This window comes from Idiotropiscis lumnitzeri, chromosome 12, assembly GCF_059441095.1.
Source record: "Idiotropiscis lumnitzeri isolate Australia: NSW breed Sydney's pygmy pipehorse chromosome 12, RoL_Ilum_1.0, whole genome shotgun sequence".
Taxonomy (NCBI): Eukaryota; Metazoa; Chordata; class Actinopteri; order Syngnathiformes; family Syngnathidae; genus Idiotropiscis; species Idiotropiscis lumnitzeri.
Window position 1 is genome coordinate 7,805,192 of NC_142402.1, and position 24,587 is coordinate 7,829,778.

Consider the following 24,587-nt stretch of genomic DNA (forward strand, 5'->3'; position numbering starts at 1 on the left):
CTTCAATATCTCCACAAGTATGTCATTGGTATCAACTGCCTTTTCAGGTTTCATCCTCTTGAGTGCCCATATAACACCCCCCTTAGTAATCACTGCTACTTCCAGTGACTCTTCTACTCTTCTCTCCCACTTTCCTCACTCATCAATTCCTCAAAGGATTATTTCCATCGACCCATCAGACAACAAGCACCAATCAACAGATTTCCATCTCTATCAATCATTTTACTTTACACTTTTCAGTTAGAGCTAATATTGTGATAGTCACAATTAAAGGAGATCTGTGCCAATGGGTGTGCGTAAGGATCCCAAAGCAGCACAACACAATAGGTAACGAACACTGGTCTAGAAAGTAATTAACTAAACTGAGCAAACAAAAGACGCGTAGGTGGACGGAGCCGCTGCGGAAAGGAGCACTGACCGAAATATATGAAACGGGAATTAGGAAAGAGCAAGAGTGAACGCGGAGCACTTACCAGCAGTTGATGTTATTGGCAGCGAGTTAACCGCGCAAAAGCGAATAACTTAACAACTCCTTTCCACATTAGACAGATGAGCTTTTACAGTAGCAACCGTTAAACTAGAACAAGCTACCCCTCCAAATAAGACAACAATCTTCTGCATGTACTCCATTCACCCCAATGGGCCTAATGCAGTCGATTATGAGTGCAATTTCATTGGTCCATTGCCAGAGCTGTTCAAGGTACAGGCTCAATTGAAATCTCAATTAAAAGCACACAATGCCAAAATCAATATTGCGTTCCTTTAATCTGCTATTTTTATTTGTGTCGTCAGGTGTTCACAGGGATCTTCACTGCAGAGATGGTCTTGAAGCTGATCGCCACGGACCCTTATTATTACTTCCAACAGGGCTGGAACATTTTTGATGGCATTATTGTTTGCCTTAGTCTGATGGAGCTGGGGCTCTCTAATGTTGAGGGGCTATCTGTTCTGCGCTCCTTCAGACTGGTAATAATTTTTTTGAGTACCTCAACATTAATAGTTTGTGGTTGTATTTTACATTATTGATAAATTGGTTTTTCCAACATCGCGTTTTCTCCACCTTGTTCTCTACATCAGTTACGTGTCTTCAAACTGGCAAAGTCTTGGCCCACCCTCAATACTCTTATAAAAATCATTGGCAACTCAGTCGGCGCTCTGGGAAACCTGACACTGGTGTTGGCCATCATCGTCTTCATCTTCGCTGTAGTGGGCATGCAGCTGTTTGGCAAGAACTACCAGGACTGTGTGTGCAAGATCTCTCATGACTGTCAGCTTCCTCGCTGGCACATGAAGGACTTCTTTCACTCCTTCCTGATTGTGTTCAGGGTGCTGTGTGGTGAGTGGATTGAGACTATGTGGGATTGTATGGAAGTAGCTGGGCAACCTCTCTGTATCCTGGTTTTCATGCTGGTCATGGTCATAGGAAACTTGGTGGTAAGTAGATAATCTTTGACATTTTCTGAATATTAGCATATCCATGTTCCTCCATTTATCACGTTATGGAAATTGGAGTCTATCTGAGTTGATCTCAGAGGTAGAGAACTGCTCACTAGTCAATCACAGCACTGATACGTATAGACTGCCATTTACACTCACAATTGCCAATTTAGAGTTTCATGAATGTTTTTGGAATGTGACAGGAAACCGAGATTCTGAAGTGAACCCCCCAAAAAGCGTAAGAATGTAAATGCTAGTGCTACTATGCCATCTGTTAAGAGAACAATTTTCAATATTAAAAAAAAATGTTTTTAACACCTAAAAAAAGAACCTATAGCTCACACTGCTTAGCCACATAACTAATTATTAAAATTAGAATAGTACCTTTACCTATCATTGGGCTATGAATTATGGGGTTATGGAAGAGACAGATATACACATGTTTTTTTATATAAAAAAGAAATATAGTATATATATATATATATATAGTGAAAGGGAACTTCTAAGTAGTCAGTGAAAAGCTGAACATTGTGGACCGCTTTCCTTCGGTTTAAACGTGGGATAGTTTGACAGACTATGGATGACATTAACCATCTGTTGTCCTCTCTAAGTTGTATAACTATAATGCTGTGTGTATTATTTGCACATCATGCAAATTGTAGTCACAACATAAACACACTCAATACCGCAGCGGCTCATATCCAACAGAACTGATTTTTTTTTTTGCCACTGTAAATGAATTAAGGCCTATTTATGAAATTGCGATCTAAATGCTCAACCAAAGATCAGCCAAGGGCACGCAGTGTTTTTGCTTTCATTTCAGCTTCTACAGCAGATTCGCGCACAATGGAATATATTTTATGGAAAATTGTTCCGCGGACGACTCTCGACCATTATGTCCTGCCCAGGTGGAGGCCTGATATTTTGCTACCTACCATTTTTAAGAACTATATCCATCCAACCATTTATGTCCTATATGATTTTATTCTCTTTGGGGCCGCGAGGAGCTGGGGCCTTTTCCAGCTGTTCATCAATGAGTGAGAAATTAATCAATGCTGGTTGCACAAAATGTAATTGTTGTCATCCTCTAATTTCGAACAACACAATTAAATCTGGGCTGGATTCGCACAACTACATTAGATCCATTCTGTCATATGATTTTTTTTTTTAATTGGGCAAGTGATTGAGGGCGGAGCTGTGTTTGCGCTCTCATTACTAGCTCCATTTGCCCCATTTCTAATCCCATAATCTGAAATTAATCTGCATTGCGATAATTGTTTGCTTGCTTAAAAATTGTTTACAATTTGTCTTTGATAGAATTATTATATAATAAAAGAAACTTAACACCAAATGAATTTATAAGGGGAATGCTATTTGAGAAATAGAAAGTACTATATTTTAAATCCATTCATCCATTTTCAGTACCGCTTATCCTCATTAGGGTCAACTGGAGCCTATCCCAGCTGACTTTGGGCAAGAGGCCATGTACACCCTGAATTGGTTACCAGCCAACTGCAGGCAATGCATTTTAAATAGTCGGCCATATTGCATTAGAATACTGTAAATCAACAATTGTCTGCTCTGCCTCCCAAAACGTTATTGTCAAATGCATGGCAAAGTTACACTAATTGAACCTCAGGATTTTAAAATACTTGTGAGCCACGCATTCTGTGTGTTCAGCGACAGGACTGAACTAGTGACTCGATTACCTTGTTACGGCTCACACCTTATGACTACGGTATGCCTTGCATAGTGAACAAAAACGGGAATCATCAGGAAGCTGTTTACCCAGGAGATTATCCAGGGCGCTTAAGGGACGATAAAGTCAAAGATCATTTATCACTAATCAACTGCTCATACTCCCCATCTCTGACTGGCTAAAGAAGATCCTTGTGTACCAACTGTGCACATCTCATATGTGCTCATGCACACGTACATACAGTGCAGCGTGTGTTTCCTGCTGATGCTCTCTAAGCTTGTAGACAGATTACTTGGAAATTGGATGCTAGGAAACTTGAGTTTAGAATAGCCGAAAGCACTGGAAGCCATATGCGTCATAGTGTAGAATATCCTGTAATGAGAGTTTATGTATCGAAGTTTTGAATGCAGGAGTGGACATCCATAAAGCATGGTCACTGAATAATAAACAATGCATGACTACTCTATTATAAAAAATCCTACTAAAATTATATTTATCTTGTAATAATTGGAAATCAGACAACCAGTTAGACAGAGATGGGGACTTGCAACTCGGACTAGTAAGAGCTACTATATTTTGAGACTTGACTCATCCACTAAAGACTTAAGACTTGACTCTGACCCTCTTTTGGGACTCTTTAACATTACAAGACTCTATGGAGTGTCTTGCTCTAATTTTTTCTTCTTACTCCAAATTTCTATGTGTGTGTGCGTGGCTCAGGTGCTCGTAAATTGTCCCACTCTCTCCCTGCCTTTTTGTGCACCCAAGCAACGTCCAAATGAGAATGACGTAGGGTAGACAAATGCGACCATCATGGCAAACTCGGGGCAATAGGCTGCTGCTGAACTTCCGTTTATTATAGCGTTTGCTTTTAAAGGCTATCCAGCAACGTGACAAAAAACTTGACGCAATGTGTGCGGAGTTCAAATTGCAGATGCAAAGACAATGACCTCAAACTTTATTAGACTTTTGAAAACTGGTGGTCAGTGACATGGAGTCTGGAGCATAAACACTTGGACTTGGCCTCAAAGACTTGTACCATTCTCTGGAGTAAGACATTTAAAGTTATAATAAGTTGTAAAATAGGTAGCTAGAACACAGGATATGTGAGTAGGATAAAATAACTAAAATAGGGCCTAATTTCTTGAAGTGATTTGTTTTACCATTTTTAATAGCAACTTGTATGGGTCAGTTCAATCTGAGCAGATGTTACATCATGGAATGGCATGGTACAGGGGCAGCATGATGGCGTATGAGGCCTGAACATCTGCCATATATGGACTTGGACCAAAAATAACTGAAAAGTGACTCAACATGGCAGATGAAAATTGACATTGACAATGAAGCAACGAGGACTGAAAGAAAGGGAACTAAATATCGACAAGTTGGCGAGACAACGAGGAACACCCGGACACAACCAGTCGGATGGGAGCTGATTGACTAACACAAGGTATTGGGATGACACAGGTGGACCCAATGACCTAACGAGACAGACATAGACAAAACAACACGAGGAAAACATGAAACTAAATACCAAACTAAAATCTAAATCAACCTCGGCAGGTCATTACAATTATAACATTAGATTAGATACAGTACATATATGGACTGGAAAGGGCAGAACTGGTCACTTGACAATTTTTTGCCGGTCAGTCCCCCGCCTCATTCATAAAAAAAGGGCCGATTTGTGGGCCAAACTAAAATCAACCTCCGGCCTTTGTTAATAGAACCATTTTTTAAAAATTTGTTGCACCCCGGCCCCCCCGTAGCAAAAAAGGGCGTCCAACCGGGCGGAAGCGTTCCGCCCCGGGGACAGACTGCCCAGCTCTGGGAAAAAGTATACCGCTCCAAAAACATTCATGTTATGTGAATTGAAGACTGTAAGTGTGAATTGTGCCCTGTGATTGACCGGTGAAGAGAATCCAAAGCAGTTACTACAATTATAAAATAAAATTACATCAAACAACTCAGTTCAAGCAGGCTCTATAATGTGTCGCAAAGTTCATCTCCTTCAGTCTTGAGGCTTCCAAACGTGCATATTACTTGTGTGTCAACAGGTTCTGAATCTTTTCCTCGCCTTGCTGCTCAGCTCTTTCAGCTCTGACAACCTCTCAGCTCCAGATGAGGATGGTGATTTGAATAACATCCAGATTGCCATCGCTCGCATCCACTCTGGTCTTTCTTGGCTTGCCACAAGCATCGTCCACCTCTTCAACCACACTTTGAAATGCAGACGGAAAAAGAAAACCAAAGAGAACTGTAAGGCCATTAAGATGGTTTCCAATCACCTCGAAAGCAATGGTGGAATTTATGGACGCTATGGAGAGAAATACATCATACCAGAAGAGGACAGTTACATGACGAACCCAAACCTGACTGTTATCGTTCCAATCGCACCTGGAGAATCTGATGTGGAATTTATGGAGGAGGAGGAAATATCAGAGTCATCAGAGGATGAAGACCTAAAAGTAAGTTTGAAGCAATTTATTTTCTTGTTTTATACCCAATAAACCCCGCTTTGACAATGAGGCAAAACACATTCAAAATGAACAGTAAAAAAAAAAAAAAGGTAAAGGTGTGATTTTATGCTTCACCATTCTGAGGTTTGATTTATGGCCTTAAGGCACTGCAAAAATGTAAACTAGTACTTTAATTTCTTTTTCTGTGGCTGTGTATACATTTGAAATGATAACAAGTTATCTTAATGACAAATATCTGACACCAATTTGCTTGGTAATTTATTTTTCTGAGTCAAATAAAGGGCGACCTGGTAGTCGACTGTTTAGTACGTCCGCCTCACAGTTCGAAGGTGCAGCGTTCGATTCCATCCCCGGCCTTCTTATGTGGAGTTTGCATGTTCTCCCCGTTTTTGCGTGGGTTTTCTCCAAACTTCGGTTTCCACCCTCATTTCAAAGACAGGCTTAGTAGGTTGATTGAACACTCTAAATTGTCCTTAGATGTGATTATGATTGTGGATGGTCGTTTGTCTTTGTGTGCCCTGCGATTGGCTGGCAACCAGTTGAGGTTGTACCCCACTTACTTCCCAAAGGCAGCTGGGATGGGCTCCAGCACATGTGTTATTCCCCACCCCAATTTTAGAGACGCTCCAAGACAATAAATACTGTGAATATATATCATACATACGGTTGAACTGTTTTGTCACTTTGATCAGAAATCTAGGTGGTCAATCTTGAGATTGTGATTAGAAGGGGCGTGTGTTAGCAGAACTTCTCGCCGCAGACACGGCAGCTTTCTATATGCTCCTGTGGAGGACACATTGCGTTTTATGTGGTTTTTTTTGAGGGGTTGTCATTTCTGAGGTCTAATTAAGTAAATAGCGCGAGAAACACAGCACTCATCCATGCTGCATAACAAAACGTACGTAATAAGTGGCGGAATTTCTACAAAAATCTTGTGAGTAAATTGGAAAGTTTTTAAAATTCATCGTTCGTAACTTGAGGTTCCACGATACAACCAAATTAAATTTTTTTTAAAAAATGATCATGAATCAAAACAAAGTATAGAATTTGGTTACGATGAGAACTAATCTGATCTGAAACCATAAGGAATGTCTAAATCATATTAAAAAGAAAATGTAGAGTAACCCAACACAAACATCTTGAATCACTGCATCCATGCACTGCTGCTTTTATGACGCTCCACGCCACGACTGCATGTTCCAATGTCATTCAGAAGTGAAATAAAGGGTCAGGTTGACAACCAGACAGGGGTAGGGATGGGCATGAGCATGTTGGATGCTCTCTGGAAGCATAATCTGTTAATCTGTAGAGCAGACAACAGGAATTATGATGGAGGCTATTGTCCCATAGAGAAAATGCAGATTTTTGTTTTCAATTTGTTTTGGTTTAGTACAATATAAAATGTACACAACATATAGGACAGAGATGTCATTTACAGCCAGTGAAAAGTATGGAATGACCAAGGGTCTGCTTAATTAGGAAATATCAATCAAATGCTAGTGACTCAGTTCCACTGAACTGTGAAAATGTTACTTCCTTGGTCCACGCACCAGCTCTTATCTGTATCTGTTCTACTACTTTTTTATTTTGTCCAATTGAGTGCTGTTAAAAAGGTCATTCAAGCAATCAAGATAGCAGTAGATTTGTACACATCGCTGTGTTTGGAGAATACTGTTGATACATTTATACCTAAAATGAGGTCAATCAAATTGTTTTGTTTTCAGGGTTAATACTTAAAAGGGACTCAATGGCTTACCTTGAACCCTTTCCATACTTTCATCCATTATTATACATGCAGACCTACCGCATGGTGGGAGTGTTGATATGAAGCCTACCGCAGTTGACGTTAGAGTGAGCAAGGTTAAACCTTTGACAATGAAGTGATCTGACATGATTCCAAACATACATGCAATATAACTTGCATGCAACTGTGTCACAAACATTATCTGGGACATTTCAGAAGAAACATGTATCTAATAATATGACAAAAGCAGAAAAATTACATAATCATCAGAGCTGTTGAGTAGTCAATGTATTAATTTGTGCAAATCGCAACATGTTTTGCTTGTTGACCAATCAGTGTACCAGCTAGCAGGCAGTCCCGTTCCTGATATAGTTTCAATTATATCGGCTATCTGATTCTGAGGGCCCTGGGTAGATTAGACTGCCATTATGCCATGGCAACACAACTGAAATCTGATTTGAAATAAAAACTAAATCTAACGCACACATTCATGTACTGGAAATGGTGCTGCCAAGAAAAACACTCCAAAATGAAGATAATACTATTGGAAATCAATTAATTCAATTTCATGGGGCAAATGCAACAATATAGTTTTTAATGTCTTTATGGAATCATTATGTCATGTTTTAGGCTTGTACAGCTCCTCCATTGAAAACGAGACTTCTTCCATCATAACATTGGCAAACTCTGATTCTAGTAAATCTTTTTTTTAATTCTGCCCTTTCTTTTCGAATTCATTGGTTGATTTGTCGTACCAATCCAGCGAAACTTGTCTTTTTCTGTCCCTTTTCTCCAAAGCCATGCTGACTGTTTAGCGCTTTATTTGCTTGTTTGGCAAAAGTTTAATAAAATGTGCCTCCTTCTGGCTTCTGTGATTGGGTCATGGTATTGTACTCAGGTGAAAATTACGCCTCGCGACAAGTGGAGACGGCTATTTTGATGTGATTAAACCAACATGAAGCATTTGCTGTCTTAATTAAAGATGAACATTAAAGCTTTTACAACTACTTTTAAGATTCTTTCCAGCGACTTTAACACTCTGTATACGTGTGCAGGGGATGTCATGGTATTTAATCTATACATATGACACCAGTGTGGGTAGGGATGGATACCCGGTACTAAACTGGCCTGGGCTGAATTAAGCTGAAAAAGTATCAATAAGCTCCACACTAAACGGTCTTGGAAAATTTTTTCAAATTAATTTTTGATTGAATTAGGTTAGCGGCACTGGTTAGCACAATGGCCTCACAGTTCAGATGAGCAGGGTTAGATTCCAGCTCCTGCTTTCCAAAAACATGCATGGTAGGTTGATTAGACACCCCGGATTGCACCTTGGTGTATTTGTGAGCGCGGATGGTTGTTCGTCTTTGTGTGCCCTGCGATTGGCAACCAGTCCAGGGTGTACCCCGCCTACAGCCCGAACATAGCTGGGATAGGCTCCAGCATGCCCATGACCCTCTTGAGGAGAAGCGGGTCAAATAATGGATGGATGGTTGGATGATTTAGGCCACTCATGTCCAGCTCCGGTCCTTAAGGGGTCCCTGTCCTGCCTGTTTTATATGCCTCCCTTCTCCAAAACACTTGATGCAAATGATCAGATCATGTGTATGATACTGATCATTTGAATCAGGTGTGTTGAAGTAGGGAAACACAGTTTCTACCTAACAATAAAATGAATATGTCGTGTTAGGATGCCTGTTGACAGTTGGCTGTGTGAGTCACCTGTGACTCCATCCTGTGCTAATGTTGTGTTGTGTAATCATATTATGACATTATACGTAGTATTATATAAAATGCTGATAACGCTATATAACCCTATTGTTTTTATAATGTTGTTTTGATGTGTAGGATCGGTATTTGTATAACGGTGGCGGTGACTCCGCATTCCCAGCCCCACCTACTTGAGCTTTGAAGCTGTGCCTTCACAGCGTCAGCGGCTTAGGAGCAGAGGCCACGACGTCAGTGGCTTTGAAGGCTTAGAAGAGTGAGGTTTTAATAACAAACACGCACACAGCGCTAGCTGGCATCATTTCCGTCGGGTTAGCTCTGTTGCGTCGAACTTAGCAGCTGAGTGTTTCACTCTTAAGGCATGACTAATCAATTTATACTTAATACAACCGTTACACTAATGTAAAGGTTTGGTTATCCATGGTTTGAGTGGTTATATCTGGAGAATGGAGAGGAAAAGAGGGATGCTGTCACATCGACTGTGCTAACTGTGACTCTTGAAGAAGTCATTAGCCCGGATGTTGACGCATACATTTTTCACCCTCCGCTTTGAATGTTTACATGGTGTGCCTAGTAAAAACAGCAAAACACAATTGTTTGTTTGATATTAATTCCACCAAATTGTTTGGCGATTGTAATGCATTAAATAAGGGTCAGATCTAATTCTACGACAAATTCCCTGTGAAAATGCAACACTATTAGTGTTTCTGTACATAGTGTATCTCATTGATGATGAGCTCTAAGATTACACCAGTGCTTTTCAAATAGAGGGGCAGGCCCCGTAGGGGGGTGCGGTGCGATGCTGAGGGAGGCGGGTGTGACCCTGGGGAAGATGCTTTTTTCCGCGACTACAATAAAGTGTAATTGCACATCTACTCCAGTAGTTGGCAGTGGCGCGTTCCTTGCCCATTGTACACAGCGAGTATTTATTCTACAGTGTAGGTTTGTTTTGCAGCAAAAATGCTATTATTTAGAGTTGCGGCGGAACGTGGCTGGTGGGGTGGGAGCGCAAATTGATTTCTTCTTGCTAGAAGGGCGTTACAGAAAATAATTGAGAAGCACTGGATTAGACAAAAAAAAAATCTAACAAGTCCATTGTGTTTTCACGTTATTCAAAATGCTACCCTAATTTGATCAGATTTCAATCGAGAGGGACAGATTGGAAAATCCTTTTAAGCAGATACAGCATGTGTCATTGCATTCCATTTATAATCTGCTGCCTAGAATCTCGCCCCTAGATCATATGAATGATGACTTCAAACATTTTTATAGGATAGAGACTGACCTTCTGCCCCACAAATTAGGTTAAATATGCTTTGCTTTTACAACAAAGTCAAATCTTATCAAAAGAGTATTAAGGTATAAAGGAGATTGAAAGGGCATGCTTGTAGGTGAACTAGCTGTAATGCTTGACTGTGGATGGAAAATCCCACAGCTGCTCTCCTTGGGAAGAGACATAATGACTTGCGCATTATATCTTACTTAACTGTCAGGCAGTTGTGTGCAAACATGTGGAAGCTTCTTTCATCACATCTGTACCATTTAATGACAGCAAACACTACTGCATCAAATTATCTTGAACTGTTTTGGCTTCTTGTACTTCATGGAGACATTTAATGTGTTTTTCGCCTCAATTTAATGTAATTCCCAGGTGTTGTAATAATTGGTCTCTGACATGCTACAGTCAAATTATAGAAGGGATAAAGAATTACAGCATCACTCAACCCACAGCGTTTTGGAGGACGTTTTGTATCTCATACAGATGCAAAGTACTTTGGTTTTCTATCCCATTGGGTGACAGTTTACCCCCCCAAAAAATAAATAAATAAATAATGGGGACAATATTTGACTTTTGGCAATTTTACTGGAGACCCAGAAACTTCCCTACAGAGCAGAAAATGATCAACCTTCTGCATCGAAATTACAAATAAATATTGCATGAAGAAGGCCAACACTGCCTCATTTCACCAAACACTGACAAACAAAGGCAGATTTTAGGAGCCTAGCCAATCACAGGTGTAAAAATTCAGTAGTTAAACTTTGTAGTTAAATAAATTAGCCCCACTTTTAGCTAACAGCGGGACAGAAGTGGCGAGTGGCTCGCTCACAGATGCATTTATAAACATAAAGGATTTCCTAGGTTGTTTTCTTTGACATTTGATGAGCAAGCAGGCACTCCAGAGACAAATAAATATGCTTGCAAGCAATTAGAAATTCAATATTCATATGTCAATATGTCCCCTTTAAACATTAACTTCGCAAATCAAAACTGAACACTTTTATCTTTGTGAATGTCCCATTTAATACAGCTCTTGTATTAGATTAAATTTGATTGTGCAGGTATGTTTTTTTAAACATGATAATGACTTGTTTGGACTAAAAAGCTGAATAGTTTGGTAGTATTTATTCAGGGTTTTGCCGTAAAATGGTAACCTTCAGGTTCCTACCTTTCAGGATACGATAAGCCTTTCAGAAGGCAGCACGGTTGATCTGAGGAAGCCTGGTGAGGAACTGGACAATTTATCAGAGCTGGCTGAAGAGTGCATGGAGCCAGAGGAATGCTTCCCAGAAAGTTTGTATACAACTTCAAGTCCATTCCAATCTGAGACTTTTAACTCTACTGTTACACTATTCAGTGTAACTTTTCTCATGTTTATTTGATTGATTGTGTCATGGCGTTTTTCACAGTCTGTGTTGTTCATGCTTTCACTTTTTCACTCAGTGTGCGTCAAGCACTGCCAGTGTTGTGATATTGATATCAGCCAAGGTCTTGGCCAAGCATGGTGGAGACTGAGAAAGACCTGCTACCAGATTGTGGAGCACAGCTGGTTTGAGACTTTCATCATTTTCATGATTCTGCTCAGCAGTGGAGCTCTGGTACAGTATCTGAAAGTTCCCACCCAAAAATTCCAGATTGAAACAAGCCACTAAGCAACAGTGTTCTTTGACCTAGCCTCATACAGTCCAGTTTTTCCTCAAGTGCGCCTTGAAAGTGAATTTTTAATCATGGTATTACATCGTCCTGCATTGTCAGTGAAACTTTTTTTCCCACTACATCTCCATTAACTCACCAGACAGAGTATTTGGCCTACATCTAAAATCATGATATCAAAAATTCTGCAATAAAACGAAACACTAATTGATATTGTCAGAGGCTGCAAGGTTGAATAGTAGACTTGTGTATTGGCTCATGTTCTTGTTCAATGTACCTAACATTGTTGCTGTTGACAGTATCTCACATGATGTCTCTTGACTCCAGGCATTCGAGGACATCTACATTGAGAAGAGAAAAGTCATAAAAGTGATGTTGGAGTATTCAGACAAAGTCTTCTCCTATATCTTCGTACTGGAGATGTTTCTTAAATGGATTGCTTATGGCTTCAAGAAGTATTTTACCAACTACTGGTGCTGGCTTGACTTTCTCATTGTGGATGTAAGTGAACGAACATTGCTATGTATGCAATATAATTGAAGTTAAACCCCATCCCAGGCTGAGTTTGTATTCTGATTTGCATGTTTTGAGGCTTTTACACAGTGGTGATTGTCAGATTTGTAACTATTATTACTTTCCAGGGATTTTTCTGACTTAAATTGCTTTAAAAGAATGCTTCTGTTTTCTATGGTTTCCAAGTTTTGCTCTCAACGCAGAATTTCGCCTAGAATTTTACCATTTCTCCAAATGAGATTCTGTAAATTTGAGACTATTGGAGTGAACACATTGTGGGATTAAGTCTAAGTTAATAAAAGTTTTGAAATCGACCAAACTGCCCGAGGCATGCGGCCCGTGGCCTGACTTGACTCCCTCTGATTTTACCTACTGTTACACAGATTGCAACAGACCGCTCTATTGTTAGGGTAAGTTGTAGTTAGCAGGTCCCAGGTGAGTATGAGCTCTAGGAATGAAACTGGCATCTGCATCATAAATGTGTTTTTTTTTTCACTTTGCAGTTTGTTATGATGTCAAAAGCCACTGTTTCCAAGAAGGTATTTTTCATGGGGCAAAAAAAAAAAATAGTTCTTCCTCAATTCATCATTTGATGCCACTTCAGGACTTTGGCTTTTGTATCAAAACAATTTCAGTGCAACATACTGTAAGGTTTATCTACAGAAGATCAATTCTAAACTTGCTGCCTTTTCATCCTGGTAAGCATTAATGTTAGAAAATTGAACATTGCACTTTTTAAATTTGTGTTAAACTGCTTTTCTGTTCATTCAGCATGTTTGATTTGTACAAAGTCAACTTTTTCTTACTTGATAAAAAGTGTATTTCCTTGATGATTTCTATTTTTGCTATTTTATTGTTTTTATGCCGGAATTTGGGAGTCAAACAAATATTACCCTTGTTCTTTTTTAGACTATTTACCTTCAGTATCTTCTTTAGATATGTTCGACAAACACATCCGTAAATAGACTTTTATAAAGAAATTCACTTCACCGGGACCTTCTGAGTGCTAAATTGTTTTGAAGAACTCATTGGCTCAAATTGGGAACAAATTTGGCTCATTTGTTAAACATTCTTTATAAAACTCACTCTATTTGATATATATCCATATATGTATTATATGCATATATAGTTGAGTATGCATGCATGGACAATGTGTCCATGCATGCACACTTGTCTGTGTTTTGTCATCTTCAGTCTCATTGGCATCCTTCCATTTTCATTTATAGCAATCACCCAAGGGTCATTCAACAGCGAAATGTCATTTTGTTTTGTCTGTTTTTGGATGTAGAATAGAGTGGAAGTCCAAATGTTCTAAAAGATGACGCAACAACCAAATCAAATCGAAACCTCACAAATTATTTATTGTGTGCTTTCTTAACTATGGAATGTTCTAAAATCACAGAAACTCCAGATGATTCTTCTTGTCATTTTCCCCCTAACTGAGATCTTTTGAGAGACTAGTCTTTTTTTTTTTCTTGCTTCACATGCAAGGGCTTGGCTACCTTTTTGTTCACATTTGCATCTTGTAAGATTCCCAGCCCAAATATATTTCACTTCCTATTGTAGGTTTCCCTGATCAGCCTGGTGGCAAACTCACTTGGTTATTCCGACTTTGCTGCGATCAAATCCCTGAGGACCCTCCGGGCTTTGCGGCCTCTCAGAGCTCTATCCAGATTTGAGGGCATGCGGGTGAGAACAAAAACGAGACAGATTCATGGTTTATCTATACCATGTAATAGGCCACAGCAGCATTTGCACAAAACAAATATATTTGCAGAAATCTTCATGTGCCAATAAAAAAAAAAAAATTATGAAATGCTACAATGGCCCTCTGGATTATGTCAAACAATCCTAACTTGGATAAATGCCAAATTGCACACTTTTAAGGTGAAATGGAAATTCCTCATCACTTTCCCTCTTGTTTCATTGAAGTGGTAGTGTGTGCTATTTTTATTCCTTGCTATGTGCAATATTTAAAGTATTTGTTCATTCTTGACTAATACGATTTTTTCTGTACTTGATAAGAGTGACACATCCTTTAATTAAAAAAACTCATCACTATTATATGTTGTAAAATTACGAGTTTAACAAGCTCTATTTGACATTAACCTCTTAAACAAAGGATACAGAGTAAGACATTTTTCAAAGTACGTCGAACAGTATAGAACACGTTTGACCGGCGATTTTGCATCTTGCTGAAATTAACTGAAATAATAAAGAAAATAGAATCAGAGGCAGCATTTTCTACTGTGTGTATGTGGCTTCTATTACCGTAATGACCACAAATGAATACAGCTGTTCTGGTTTATATTACATTGTCATCTTTTTGTTGCTCACCAGGTGGTAGTGAATGCTCTTATTGGAGCCATCCCCTCCATCATGAATGTGCTGCTAGTGTGCCTCATCTTTTGGCTCATCTTCAGCATCATGGGAGTCAACCTGTTTGCGGGCAAGTTTGGAAAGTGTGTGAACAGAACGGGCTTCATCCACAGTTTCGTAGTCGTCAACAATAAATCCGACTGCCTGGCCATGAATGACACTCAGTACTACTGGACCAAAGTGAAGGTCAACTTTGACAATGTGGGACTGGGCTACCTTTCCCTTCTACAAGTGGTAGGTTTCTTGTACAGCACAATTTCTGGTTGTCCTGAACACATTTGTATAATTGAACCATGTCTTCTGAGGTGCATGAATATTTTGCAAGGGATGTGTTCCTGTTTGGTTGATGTCATGGTTAATAAGATACTGAGATATAGCTGAATGTAAACTCGAGAACAGTCCAAGACAGCGGAATATAGATTGTTATATATTCTTTAGGATTGCAAGTGAGCTCAAGCCTATCCCAACAAACGTTATACAATACAATGCAACATTATTTATATAGCACATTTCACAACAGCTGGGGCTGTAAACAAAGCACTTTTGAGGAAGTGTAGGGCACAGCCTGAAGTGGTGTATATACTGTAGACCAGGGATGGGCAAACTTTTTGATTGGCGGGCCACAATGGGTTCTAAAATTTGACAGCGGGGCCGAACCAGGAGAAGATGGATGGAGTGTTTTGGTAACCTCACCTCATCTGAGAAAAAAATCCATTTAATTTGAAATGAAAGTGAACAAAAGCATTACAACAAAATGTATGTCTTTGACACACCACAGTATTTAGAAAATAAAACATTAGCAAGGTTTATTCATCTAATTCTTTTCAAGTTTGGCGGGCCGGATTAAAACGTTTAACGGGCCGCATGTGGCCGTAGTTTGCCCACGCCTGCTGTTGACAAACCCTTAACATATATTCGGACATTTTACAATCTTCAATTAACCTAACATGCTGACCTAATCAATTATTAGCTGATTATCTGTATTATTCCGAACTTATATTTTTCATTAAATATACCAATGACCACAAGATTTTGTCCAGACATTAATGTTGTGTATTGTGGCATTACAGGCGACATTTAAAGGTTGGATGGAAATAATGCATGCAGCCGTTGATTCAAGAGGAGTAAGTGTGACACTGTACTCTTGACAGACTAAGTAAGTCACAAACCCAACAGGAAGCATCTGACTCGAAGCACTTTTGTTTTTCAGGTGGAGGAGCAACCCATCAGAGAAATCAACCTCTACATGTACCTCTACTTTGTTGTCTTCATCATTTTCGGTTCCTTCTTCACCCTCAACCTCTTCATTGGCGTCATTATTGACAATTTCAATCAGCAGAAAAGAAAGATGAGTATTGCTGTGACTCATACGTGATTTAAAAAACAGTTTGCACAAAACTTGCAGTTGCCAGAAAAAGAAAGTGAACCGTTTTGAAAGAATGCACCTGGATTTCTGCATAAATTAGTCACAAAATATAATCGGATCTTCTAAATCACAATAATTGAAAAACAAAGTAGGATTAGAGTGATACCACACATGTTTTTCATGTTCTCTTTGGACAAAGTATGTAAAATTTAAAAGGGCAGAAGTAAATCAACAACTGAATGGCTTCAATAGAAGAACAGACGCCTTCTTCAACATCACACGAATATTATATAAGAAAGTTTTTGTAAAGAGAAGGTCTAAAATTCTGAGCTGCCGCTTCAGGAAACATTTGGTCGAGGGTCTTGCTGCCAAAGTAGGCTCAATCCCTGATTCATTCCAAAGCTTCGCATAATTTTTCCAACCTGCACTGTGATGTTTACAACATGTAAACTAATTATTGTTTGTGTTGTGTTAGTTTAAGCAGACTGTTTTCATATATTGTAACTGACCAAATGGAAGATCAGATGACATTTACAACCAATGCATGCATAAATTTGGGTGACTGCAAATTGCTCACTTGCTTTTTCTTTCTACCATACAGCGCTTTGCTGTTAAATGAAGTGAACTGCATCGTTAAGTATTCTAAAGTGGAACCTTTAACACTGACACAACTCACCTCCAATTAGTTTATATTTTTCTTTCCATTAAAAAATATATGTAATATTTTTGGCCGTTTTACAAGATTTTATCATTCTTAACCTTGCTACAAGTGTAAAAAGAAAATGAAGAAAAAATAAATGCTGTGAGACAACAATCAAACGTGTACTCACAGTTCATCTTTGATGATGCATGACAAATGTGGAGGATGAAAGTTGCCTTGCATAAAAAAAAAAAAAAACATCTCTTGCATCGTGCATTTGTCTCTTTTTGATTAATTTGGTCACTTCACATCACTATAAGATTACGTTTTGTGGGCCGTCATCACTCTAACTGGTATCCATCTGTGTTACAAAAAGAAGAAAAAAAAGCATTTGTACCGCTGAGCTGGTTACTAACAATGTTGAGGTTCCACTGCGTAGAACTTTTGATATTTTCAATGTTGCGCTCTTTGAAAAATAATATCCGGTGGTATCTTTGATTATACTTAGGTGGACAGGATATTTTTATGACTGAGGAACAGAAGAAATACTACAATGCTATGAAGAAATTAGGAAGTAAGAAGCCACAAAAGCCAATACCAAGACCTACGGTAAAGTAAAACCATCATTCTTCATGCCATAACACGATTGATATTTATTTGTGTGGAGAGTTTTATCCTTCGTTCTTGAGTGTCTCTACACTTATTGCCTAATATATTGACATCAATACAAGAACTGCATCAAAAACTATTAGAAGATAATAAAGGTCGGTTTTGACACTAACAGGATGAAGGCTATCGCTACAACATAGCGAGAGTTTTTTTTTTTTTTTTTTTGCCGTGCCTTTCCTGCACTGAAGTTGTAGGGACTGTGCGGAGCCACTTTGTTTGGTCGTAAATCAAGTCGTCTGTGTTGACTCCCACAACTGCGCAAACACCCATTTTTGACTGCCCCCATCTACGACAATGCCAAAGAAAGAAAATTCCACCCAAGTGCATGATTGGACTGCACTTTAATTTAGTCTTCGCTTAGCACAAAAATGGGTCCCGTTATCTTTATCTATGTCAGGACTGTTGATAAGTTACTGATCGAGTTTGTCTTTCTGCATCTCAGAATATTCTCCAAGCCTTCTTCTTCGATCTTGTGTCCGAGCAAGCCTTTGACATCATGATCATGATGCTGATCATTGTCAACATGCTAACTATGATGGTGGAGACAGACGAGCAGTCAGACCGCATGGAGTCCATTCTCAACAAGATTAATTTGGTCTTCATCGTGATCTTTACGACAGAATGCCTGATCAAGATCTTTGCCCTCCGTTGTTATTTCTTTACAGTCGCATGGAACATCTTTGATTTTGTGGTGATTATACTCTCCATTGTGGGTAAGTAAGGATGTGATCATTTACATGAATATGATTAAGTGCTCTGAGACAAACAATTCTGTATGTCTTCCTCTCGTTACAGGCATTGTTCTTGCTGACATTATTGAAAAGTATTTTGTATCTCCAACCTTGTTTCGAGTCATCCGCCTGGCAAGGATCGGACGTGTACTTCGACTTATACGTGCAGCCAAAGGAATAAGGACTTTACTGTTTGCCTTAATGATGTCCATGCCAGCTCTGTTTAACATTGGCCTCCTGCTTTTCCTTGTCATGTTCATCTACGCTATCTTTGGCATGGCAAACTTTGCCTACGTGAAAAAACAAGACGGAATTGATGACATGTTCAACTTCGAAACCTTTGGGAATAGCATGATCTGCCTTTTCCAGATCAGCACCTCGGCCGGCTGGGACAACCTCCTGAGCCCAATAATGTCCAGCTCCCCTGATGAGTGCAACGTTAATTTTGTCAATACTGGCACAAATACTCGAGGAAACTGTGGCAGCCCATCAGTGGGCATAGCTTTCTTTGTCAGCTACATAATAATCTCCTTCCTCATTGTGGTAAATATGTACATTGCGATCATTCTGGAGAACTTCAGCGTCGCCACAGAGGAGAGTACCGATCCGCTGAGCGAAGATGACTTTGAGATGTTTTACGAAGTTTGGGAGAAGTTTGATTCGGAGGCTACGCAGTTCATTGAGTTCTCCGTGCTGTCGAGTTTTGCTGATACTCTGTCAGAGCCGCTGCGCATCGCCAAGCCCAATAAGATCAAACTGATCTCTATGGACCTCCCCATGGTCAGTGGCAATAGAATCCACTGCCTGGATATCTTGTTTGCCTTCACAAAGCGAGTACTGGGAGAGTCGGGGGAGATGGATGCCCTCAAACAGCAAATGGAGGAGAAGTTCATGATGACCAACCCTTCCAAGATTTCTCACGAGCCCATCACTTCCACGCTGCGACACAAGCTGGAGGAGGTGTCGGCCATCATCATTCAGAGGTGTTACAGGAGGCATCTGGTGCGCCGGCAGATGAAGCAGGCCTCTTACCTTTACAGACAAATCAACTATGAGTCTGGCGTAGATGTGGAAAATGCTCCAGAGACTGAAGGGCTCATAGCAACTATGATCCATCATTACAGGCCTGTGGGAGGGGATTTTGTAGAGACAACTGAGGGTTCGCTAATGTCTTCGCCACCTTCTTATGACAGTGTGACAAGGGTAGCCAGTGACCTTTCGGATGTCATCAGATTATTAGACAGAGACTCTGAACTTGGAGATTCTCACGAAAACTATGAGGAAACCTTTCTTTGAGATTAGGTTAAGTGGGGTATGTTTGTGAGGGGAATGTTTGCCCTGCAAGAATATGCTTAAAGCAAATGATGGTCAAAGAGAGTTGCCTATTTTAATCTGAATCATACAAAAATTTAGAATGTGTTTGAAATTGAAACACCCATGTGGATGTTGAGGGCCTTACTTTCGAAGATAATACTGAAATGTTATTTTGATGAACAATGCCTAGGAGGGACTGATTGAAATCCGTACACTGCTCAAAAAATGTTTGCGATATACGGCCTTCAGATGAGATTTCAGGATTAAATGAAATGCACTGCAACCATTGCAGGTGAATTTAATTTGAGCTTCTCCACACTCTTGAATGCTTCAGCTGTTCCTCTAATAAGGAGCGTAACAGCAAAATTCTTTTTTTGCATGAACATTTCCTAGGACATCCACTTCTTTGCCTTTTTTGAGCGCTTCCTGTCTCCTGCCTCTGTTACAACCTGCTGATGACACTCTGTGACACTCTAAATTCAAAGGACACTTTCTTCTGTAAACATCCTGTCAGAAGCCATGCTTTGGTGAGGTACTGTTGATCAATCGTCATTTTGGACTTGTGGGGTCAAAATTTAAACATTATAGTATGACGAAGAGAACTGTTTAAAAACCAAGTCTAGAGGAATTTAGAAATGTACTGATTGATTCATAGATCAAACATATTCCTGGAATTTTGCTGTCCAGCTCCTTGTTAGAGAATATTAAGTTGCGCAAAAAGAAACATTGAACAGTTGCTCGTGCATTCAAAAGTTTAGAGAACTAATTAAATTCACCTGTAGAGGTTACAGAGCATTTTAGGTTCATTCTAAATTTTCTCTCAAAATCCTGACTTTTGTGAAGAGAGCAAGTGAAGAAAAAAAATATTAACGGATGTATTATTGTGGTTTAAGTTTGCACTGATGTAGAACATTGATTGCCAACTAGGGTGCCACGGGAGAATTTCACTTACATTTTTCACGAAATGATCATTTCAATTTACAAATATACATTTGTTTGTCATTCATATGGCAGAACAATCGAATGATATTCCACTAAATGGCTGAAAGGAAAATAATCAATCATACAACAAACTAAGTCATGGCTTTCTGCGAGTATATCAGCTTAATGTTCAACTAAAGAGGCCCACATTTACATTTACAAGTGAGGATAAACAATTCAGATAACGGATGGCTGGAAGAATATTTGTGAGTATATTGAAATGAGATAATTATTTCCATATTCATACTTTTGGTGATGTTTTTGTTTGGGGGGGGTGCGGTGAGATTTTTCTTGTGTAAATGGGTGCCTTGGCTCAATGAAGGTTGGGAAACACTGTAGATGGGCGTCACACTGAGAGATCATGAGGTAAATACTGTTAGCAAAATATCACAAACACATCTCATTATGAAAAAGTACAGGTTGAGAATCAAGATAATCATTTAATCCCATTAGCAGGTGTTCCTAAAGTTACAATTGTGAGTTTATGATACCAGAAGAGAAGCGTTGGCTTATCTCATAATATATTTGTTTTCATTTCACTTTCTACTGCTTAGCTTAAGAGGTGCAGCGCTGTTTGAACACCATTTTCACTCTCTCTGACATCTCTCCTCGCATACCTGCCAGCATGTCATTTGGTTCTCTGTGTGATGTGCAAAACATATAAAACAGAGTGTGAGTTGAATTTCCCCTTCTGCGGTTATATTGATTATAATAAATTAAAATGATTCTTGTTAAAGGGGAAATCAACCCCAACATTTTCTTGACAAGAAAATGTTCTTTGCCGGCCCACTGGCCGAAACATGGCAGTGGTTATTCGGCCAATCAGCTTCAATAAAAGAGAACATAACAGTCAGTACAGATTTTTTCAAGAAGAAGGAAGCTAAAGCTTATGAAGCCTTTTCTTCCATAACAACTCAAATTTCAATAAAGATTATTTATTATTATTATTTACCACAAAAACGGCAACAGGAACAAAATTCACAAACCAAAAAAATCAATCACAAGACGCATGTGTTAGTTGGTCTATTTTAGATGTCACAATGCTTTGTCGAGTAATTACCAATTACCGACTAGCTAGACTAAACTAACGAACTAAATCAGATGATGCACATTGACCAATATAGCGTACACTTTGTCTGTATTTTGTGTTATTTTTATGGACATGATTTTTCTCTGTTTTATACACCAAACTCTGTAATTCTTGCATATGAAGTGCACTGACGCATTACAGCAAGTAATGGGCCGATCAACAAAACTTAAATATGACAAATGCAGCAAAAGTGGCAACTCAATTTGACGCAAAAAAGGAAATTTTCCTTTGTTGCTTTCTCCTCATCACAATCGCATCAACTCTTCAAAATAAACGACACATAAAAGCATAACAAATGCACTGAATAGTGATTAATTTAAAAAAAAAATTTAAATGTCTGTGTTTTACACAGCCCTTAGTCAATTGATATGCTTTATACTGACAACCTTTGTGGTTGAAATCCCAAAACAATCTATTTTAGTATCCCAAAGCAATTTTATTTTCTTTCTCCATGCACATAATGAGGTCCGTTTGTGTGCCCAATCCAAAAATGAACGGGGTGAAAAAAATTTCTATATCAATGTGCCTGATTTGGACTGTTGTCCGCACACTTCTCTGAATCTCTCTAGATCATTTTATTTGATTGTTGGATGCAGGTGCAGGAGAAGCATGGATGCATTAAGAGCTAATTTTGTAATATTAATTATGTTATAGAAAACGTAGCAGTTGTACATGCAAAAGACATTTTTAAACATTTTGTAATTATATTTATGTGTACTGTACATTATAAAGATCATTTAATTGACATGCATGGTTGTCATATAACATGACAAACTGTTCATATCATGCTCGTTTTTCTATTAAGATATTTTCCTTGAGAAATTGCTTGTTTGTATTGCATTTAGGTTGGATTTACTAAATGTAATAAAACACATTTTCCATAGTTGTGCATTTTATAACTCTCACTGTAGTAAAATGAAGCCGGATGACAAATGTTTTTGTTCATTCTGTTGCTTTGGATTATTAATTAAACAAGGTCATTGCTTAGTGCACTTTTTGAATGTTTTGGTGTACACATTTTCTTACTTTATATTTGGTTTTCTTGGGCATAATTTTGCATGACAAACCAGTTAGCTTTTTTGACCTCATTATAAGGCTGTAAATCTATCTCCGAGAGGGGAAAAAAAAACAAGACAGATGTGCACAAGCCTCTGAATCAGTACGGCTTTCTGTCCTTGTGAGTGCGTTGCCCTTCAAAGCTTGAATTTGTTATTAATGCCTCGACAAATGCAGTACAATCATCTCCAAAAACTATCGCTGAAATTATCTGTAAGCATTATTTATTTAGTTGAGTCTTTAAAGAGATTGAACATACCCATAATTCACTACGGTACAGATGGATGCTCAAATGCTTAAATATCCACTAAAGATTCATCATATACTAAAATATGTACTCTCAAATTATTTGCAAGAGAATTACTTAGCATGGCCATGTGCTTAGTTCAATGCTTTTCATGCACATATTTTCTGACTACATTTCTGTAGATGTGTTTATTTCCTGTCTTCGGCATATGATTACCTGTGTTATGTCACAAAAATGTTCAGTCGTGTGTTTTTGTAATAAATCTGAATTGTGCTCCCATATTTTTGAGTTGGTTGGAAAAAAAATCAAGGGTGCCAATTTGGATTTAGCCCCAAACAGATTTCCTCTCTCTGGTTGTCGGGGTGGTCAAATCCAACTCTGACCAGCTGGGATGGAGGGATAATCTGTGTGTGTAAAAAAAAAAAAAAAGAAAAAAAAAGGACACTTTTTTTAATTACACACTCACAGGACAGGCACACCAATGTGAACATTTGTGCTCTCTCTTTCTCTCAGTAACTTCTCTTGCATTCACATTCAACATACAAATGACCCCCCCCCAAGACACACTTGCATACTGTACACAAACATGTAATACTTATGTTCCCAGCATCTTCTTCCAGATTTTTTAATGTGTTTGTAAGTAAAGTGCCACAAAATGTTTGCGAAAATAATTGTGACTCTGCAACTGATGTGAATTTTAGCCACTTAGACATGTGGCAAAGATTAAAAATGCACTATGTTTAATTACAAATTGCATTAGCATAGACATGGACACAATTTAATACCTTTCAGATCATCTACATTCACTGCGCTCGACAGCCACTGGAATACAAGATAAGATGAGTCTACTACTGCATATCTGACAATTGTAAGTTGTACTTTAAAAATGTGATAGTGGACGAAGTGTAATATTGGATCAGTCAATCCAGTCACCTTGTTTACCATACATGTTCAAATTGAACTTGATTTTTTTTTTATTTTAGTCGTATTGTTTTAGTCATGCACACGTTTAATATATATATTAAAAATATAATAATATATATATTAAAAGTGTCAATAACAATTTGTGAGCTCATGATATGACGATGACCCAGGAGACGCTCATGGCTGGTTCCTATGTGCTCTCCATTTGGTTAAAATTGTTGCTTTTTTTTTTTAATCAAACTGCTCTATAAATGTTTATAAATAAATATTGGACAAGCGATAAAGCTATGGTACTGTACTGTACTTTCAAATACATGTGCAGTCAACGAACAAAGGCGCTCACAGTACTGCACTGGATAAGGGAGACTCTAGTGCCACCACCTGGAGATTTATGTATCTTCAGATTTATTTGGACCTGTTCAGAAAAGCTCGTAGGAAAATGTAGTGGCCTTCAAAGGACACTTCATTGACGTTAACATTGGAACGTATGTAATGGGTTTGCATGTAAAAATGACAAATGTGATGTGTTGAAGTGGACTTAGGTATAGGGATGGCCACATGAATTTTGGTGCCAATTGATCTCTGTTTTTGGACGTTATAAGCAATGAAAGTACATGAACCAAAGACTGTAGAAAGGAATAAAGCGTTTGAATAATT

General features: G+C 38.7%; 1 protein-coding gene across 1 annotated transcript in view; it reads left to right on the plus strand.

The window, feature by feature from the left end:
• The window catches only part of LOC148325692 (sodium channel protein type 2 subunit alpha-like), a 44,094-nt gene extending 19,568 nt beyond the window's left edge, over positions 1 to 24,526 (plus strand). Inside the window, exons 15-28 of the mRNA XM_088312088.1 lie at positions 793 to 966; positions 1,078 to 1,434; positions 5,194 to 5,604; positions 11,543 to 11,660; positions 11,811 to 11,965; positions 12,348 to 12,521; positions 12,917 to 12,943; positions 14,100 to 14,222; positions 14,874 to 15,146; positions 15,983 to 16,036; positions 16,123 to 16,264; positions 17,427 to 17,527; positions 18,030 to 18,300; positions 18,383 to 24,526. Coding sequence (XP_088168214.1) covers positions 793 to 966; positions 1,078 to 1,434; positions 5,194 to 5,604; positions 11,543 to 11,660; positions 11,811 to 11,965; positions 12,348 to 12,521; positions 12,917 to 12,943; positions 14,100 to 14,222; positions 14,874 to 15,146; positions 15,983 to 16,036; positions 16,123 to 16,264; positions 17,427 to 17,527; positions 18,030 to 18,300; positions 18,383 to 19,614 — 3,612 coding nt within the window. The 3' untranslated portion in view covers positions 19,615 to 24,526. The remainder of the gene's footprint in view (positions 1 to 792; positions 967 to 1,077; positions 1,435 to 5,193; positions 5,605 to 11,542; positions 11,661 to 11,810; positions 11,966 to 12,347; positions 12,522 to 12,916; positions 12,944 to 14,099; positions 14,223 to 14,873; positions 15,147 to 15,982; positions 16,037 to 16,122; positions 16,265 to 17,426; positions 17,528 to 18,029; positions 18,301 to 18,382) is intronic.
• The last annotated feature ends 61 nt before the right edge of the window (positions 24,527 to 24,587 follow it).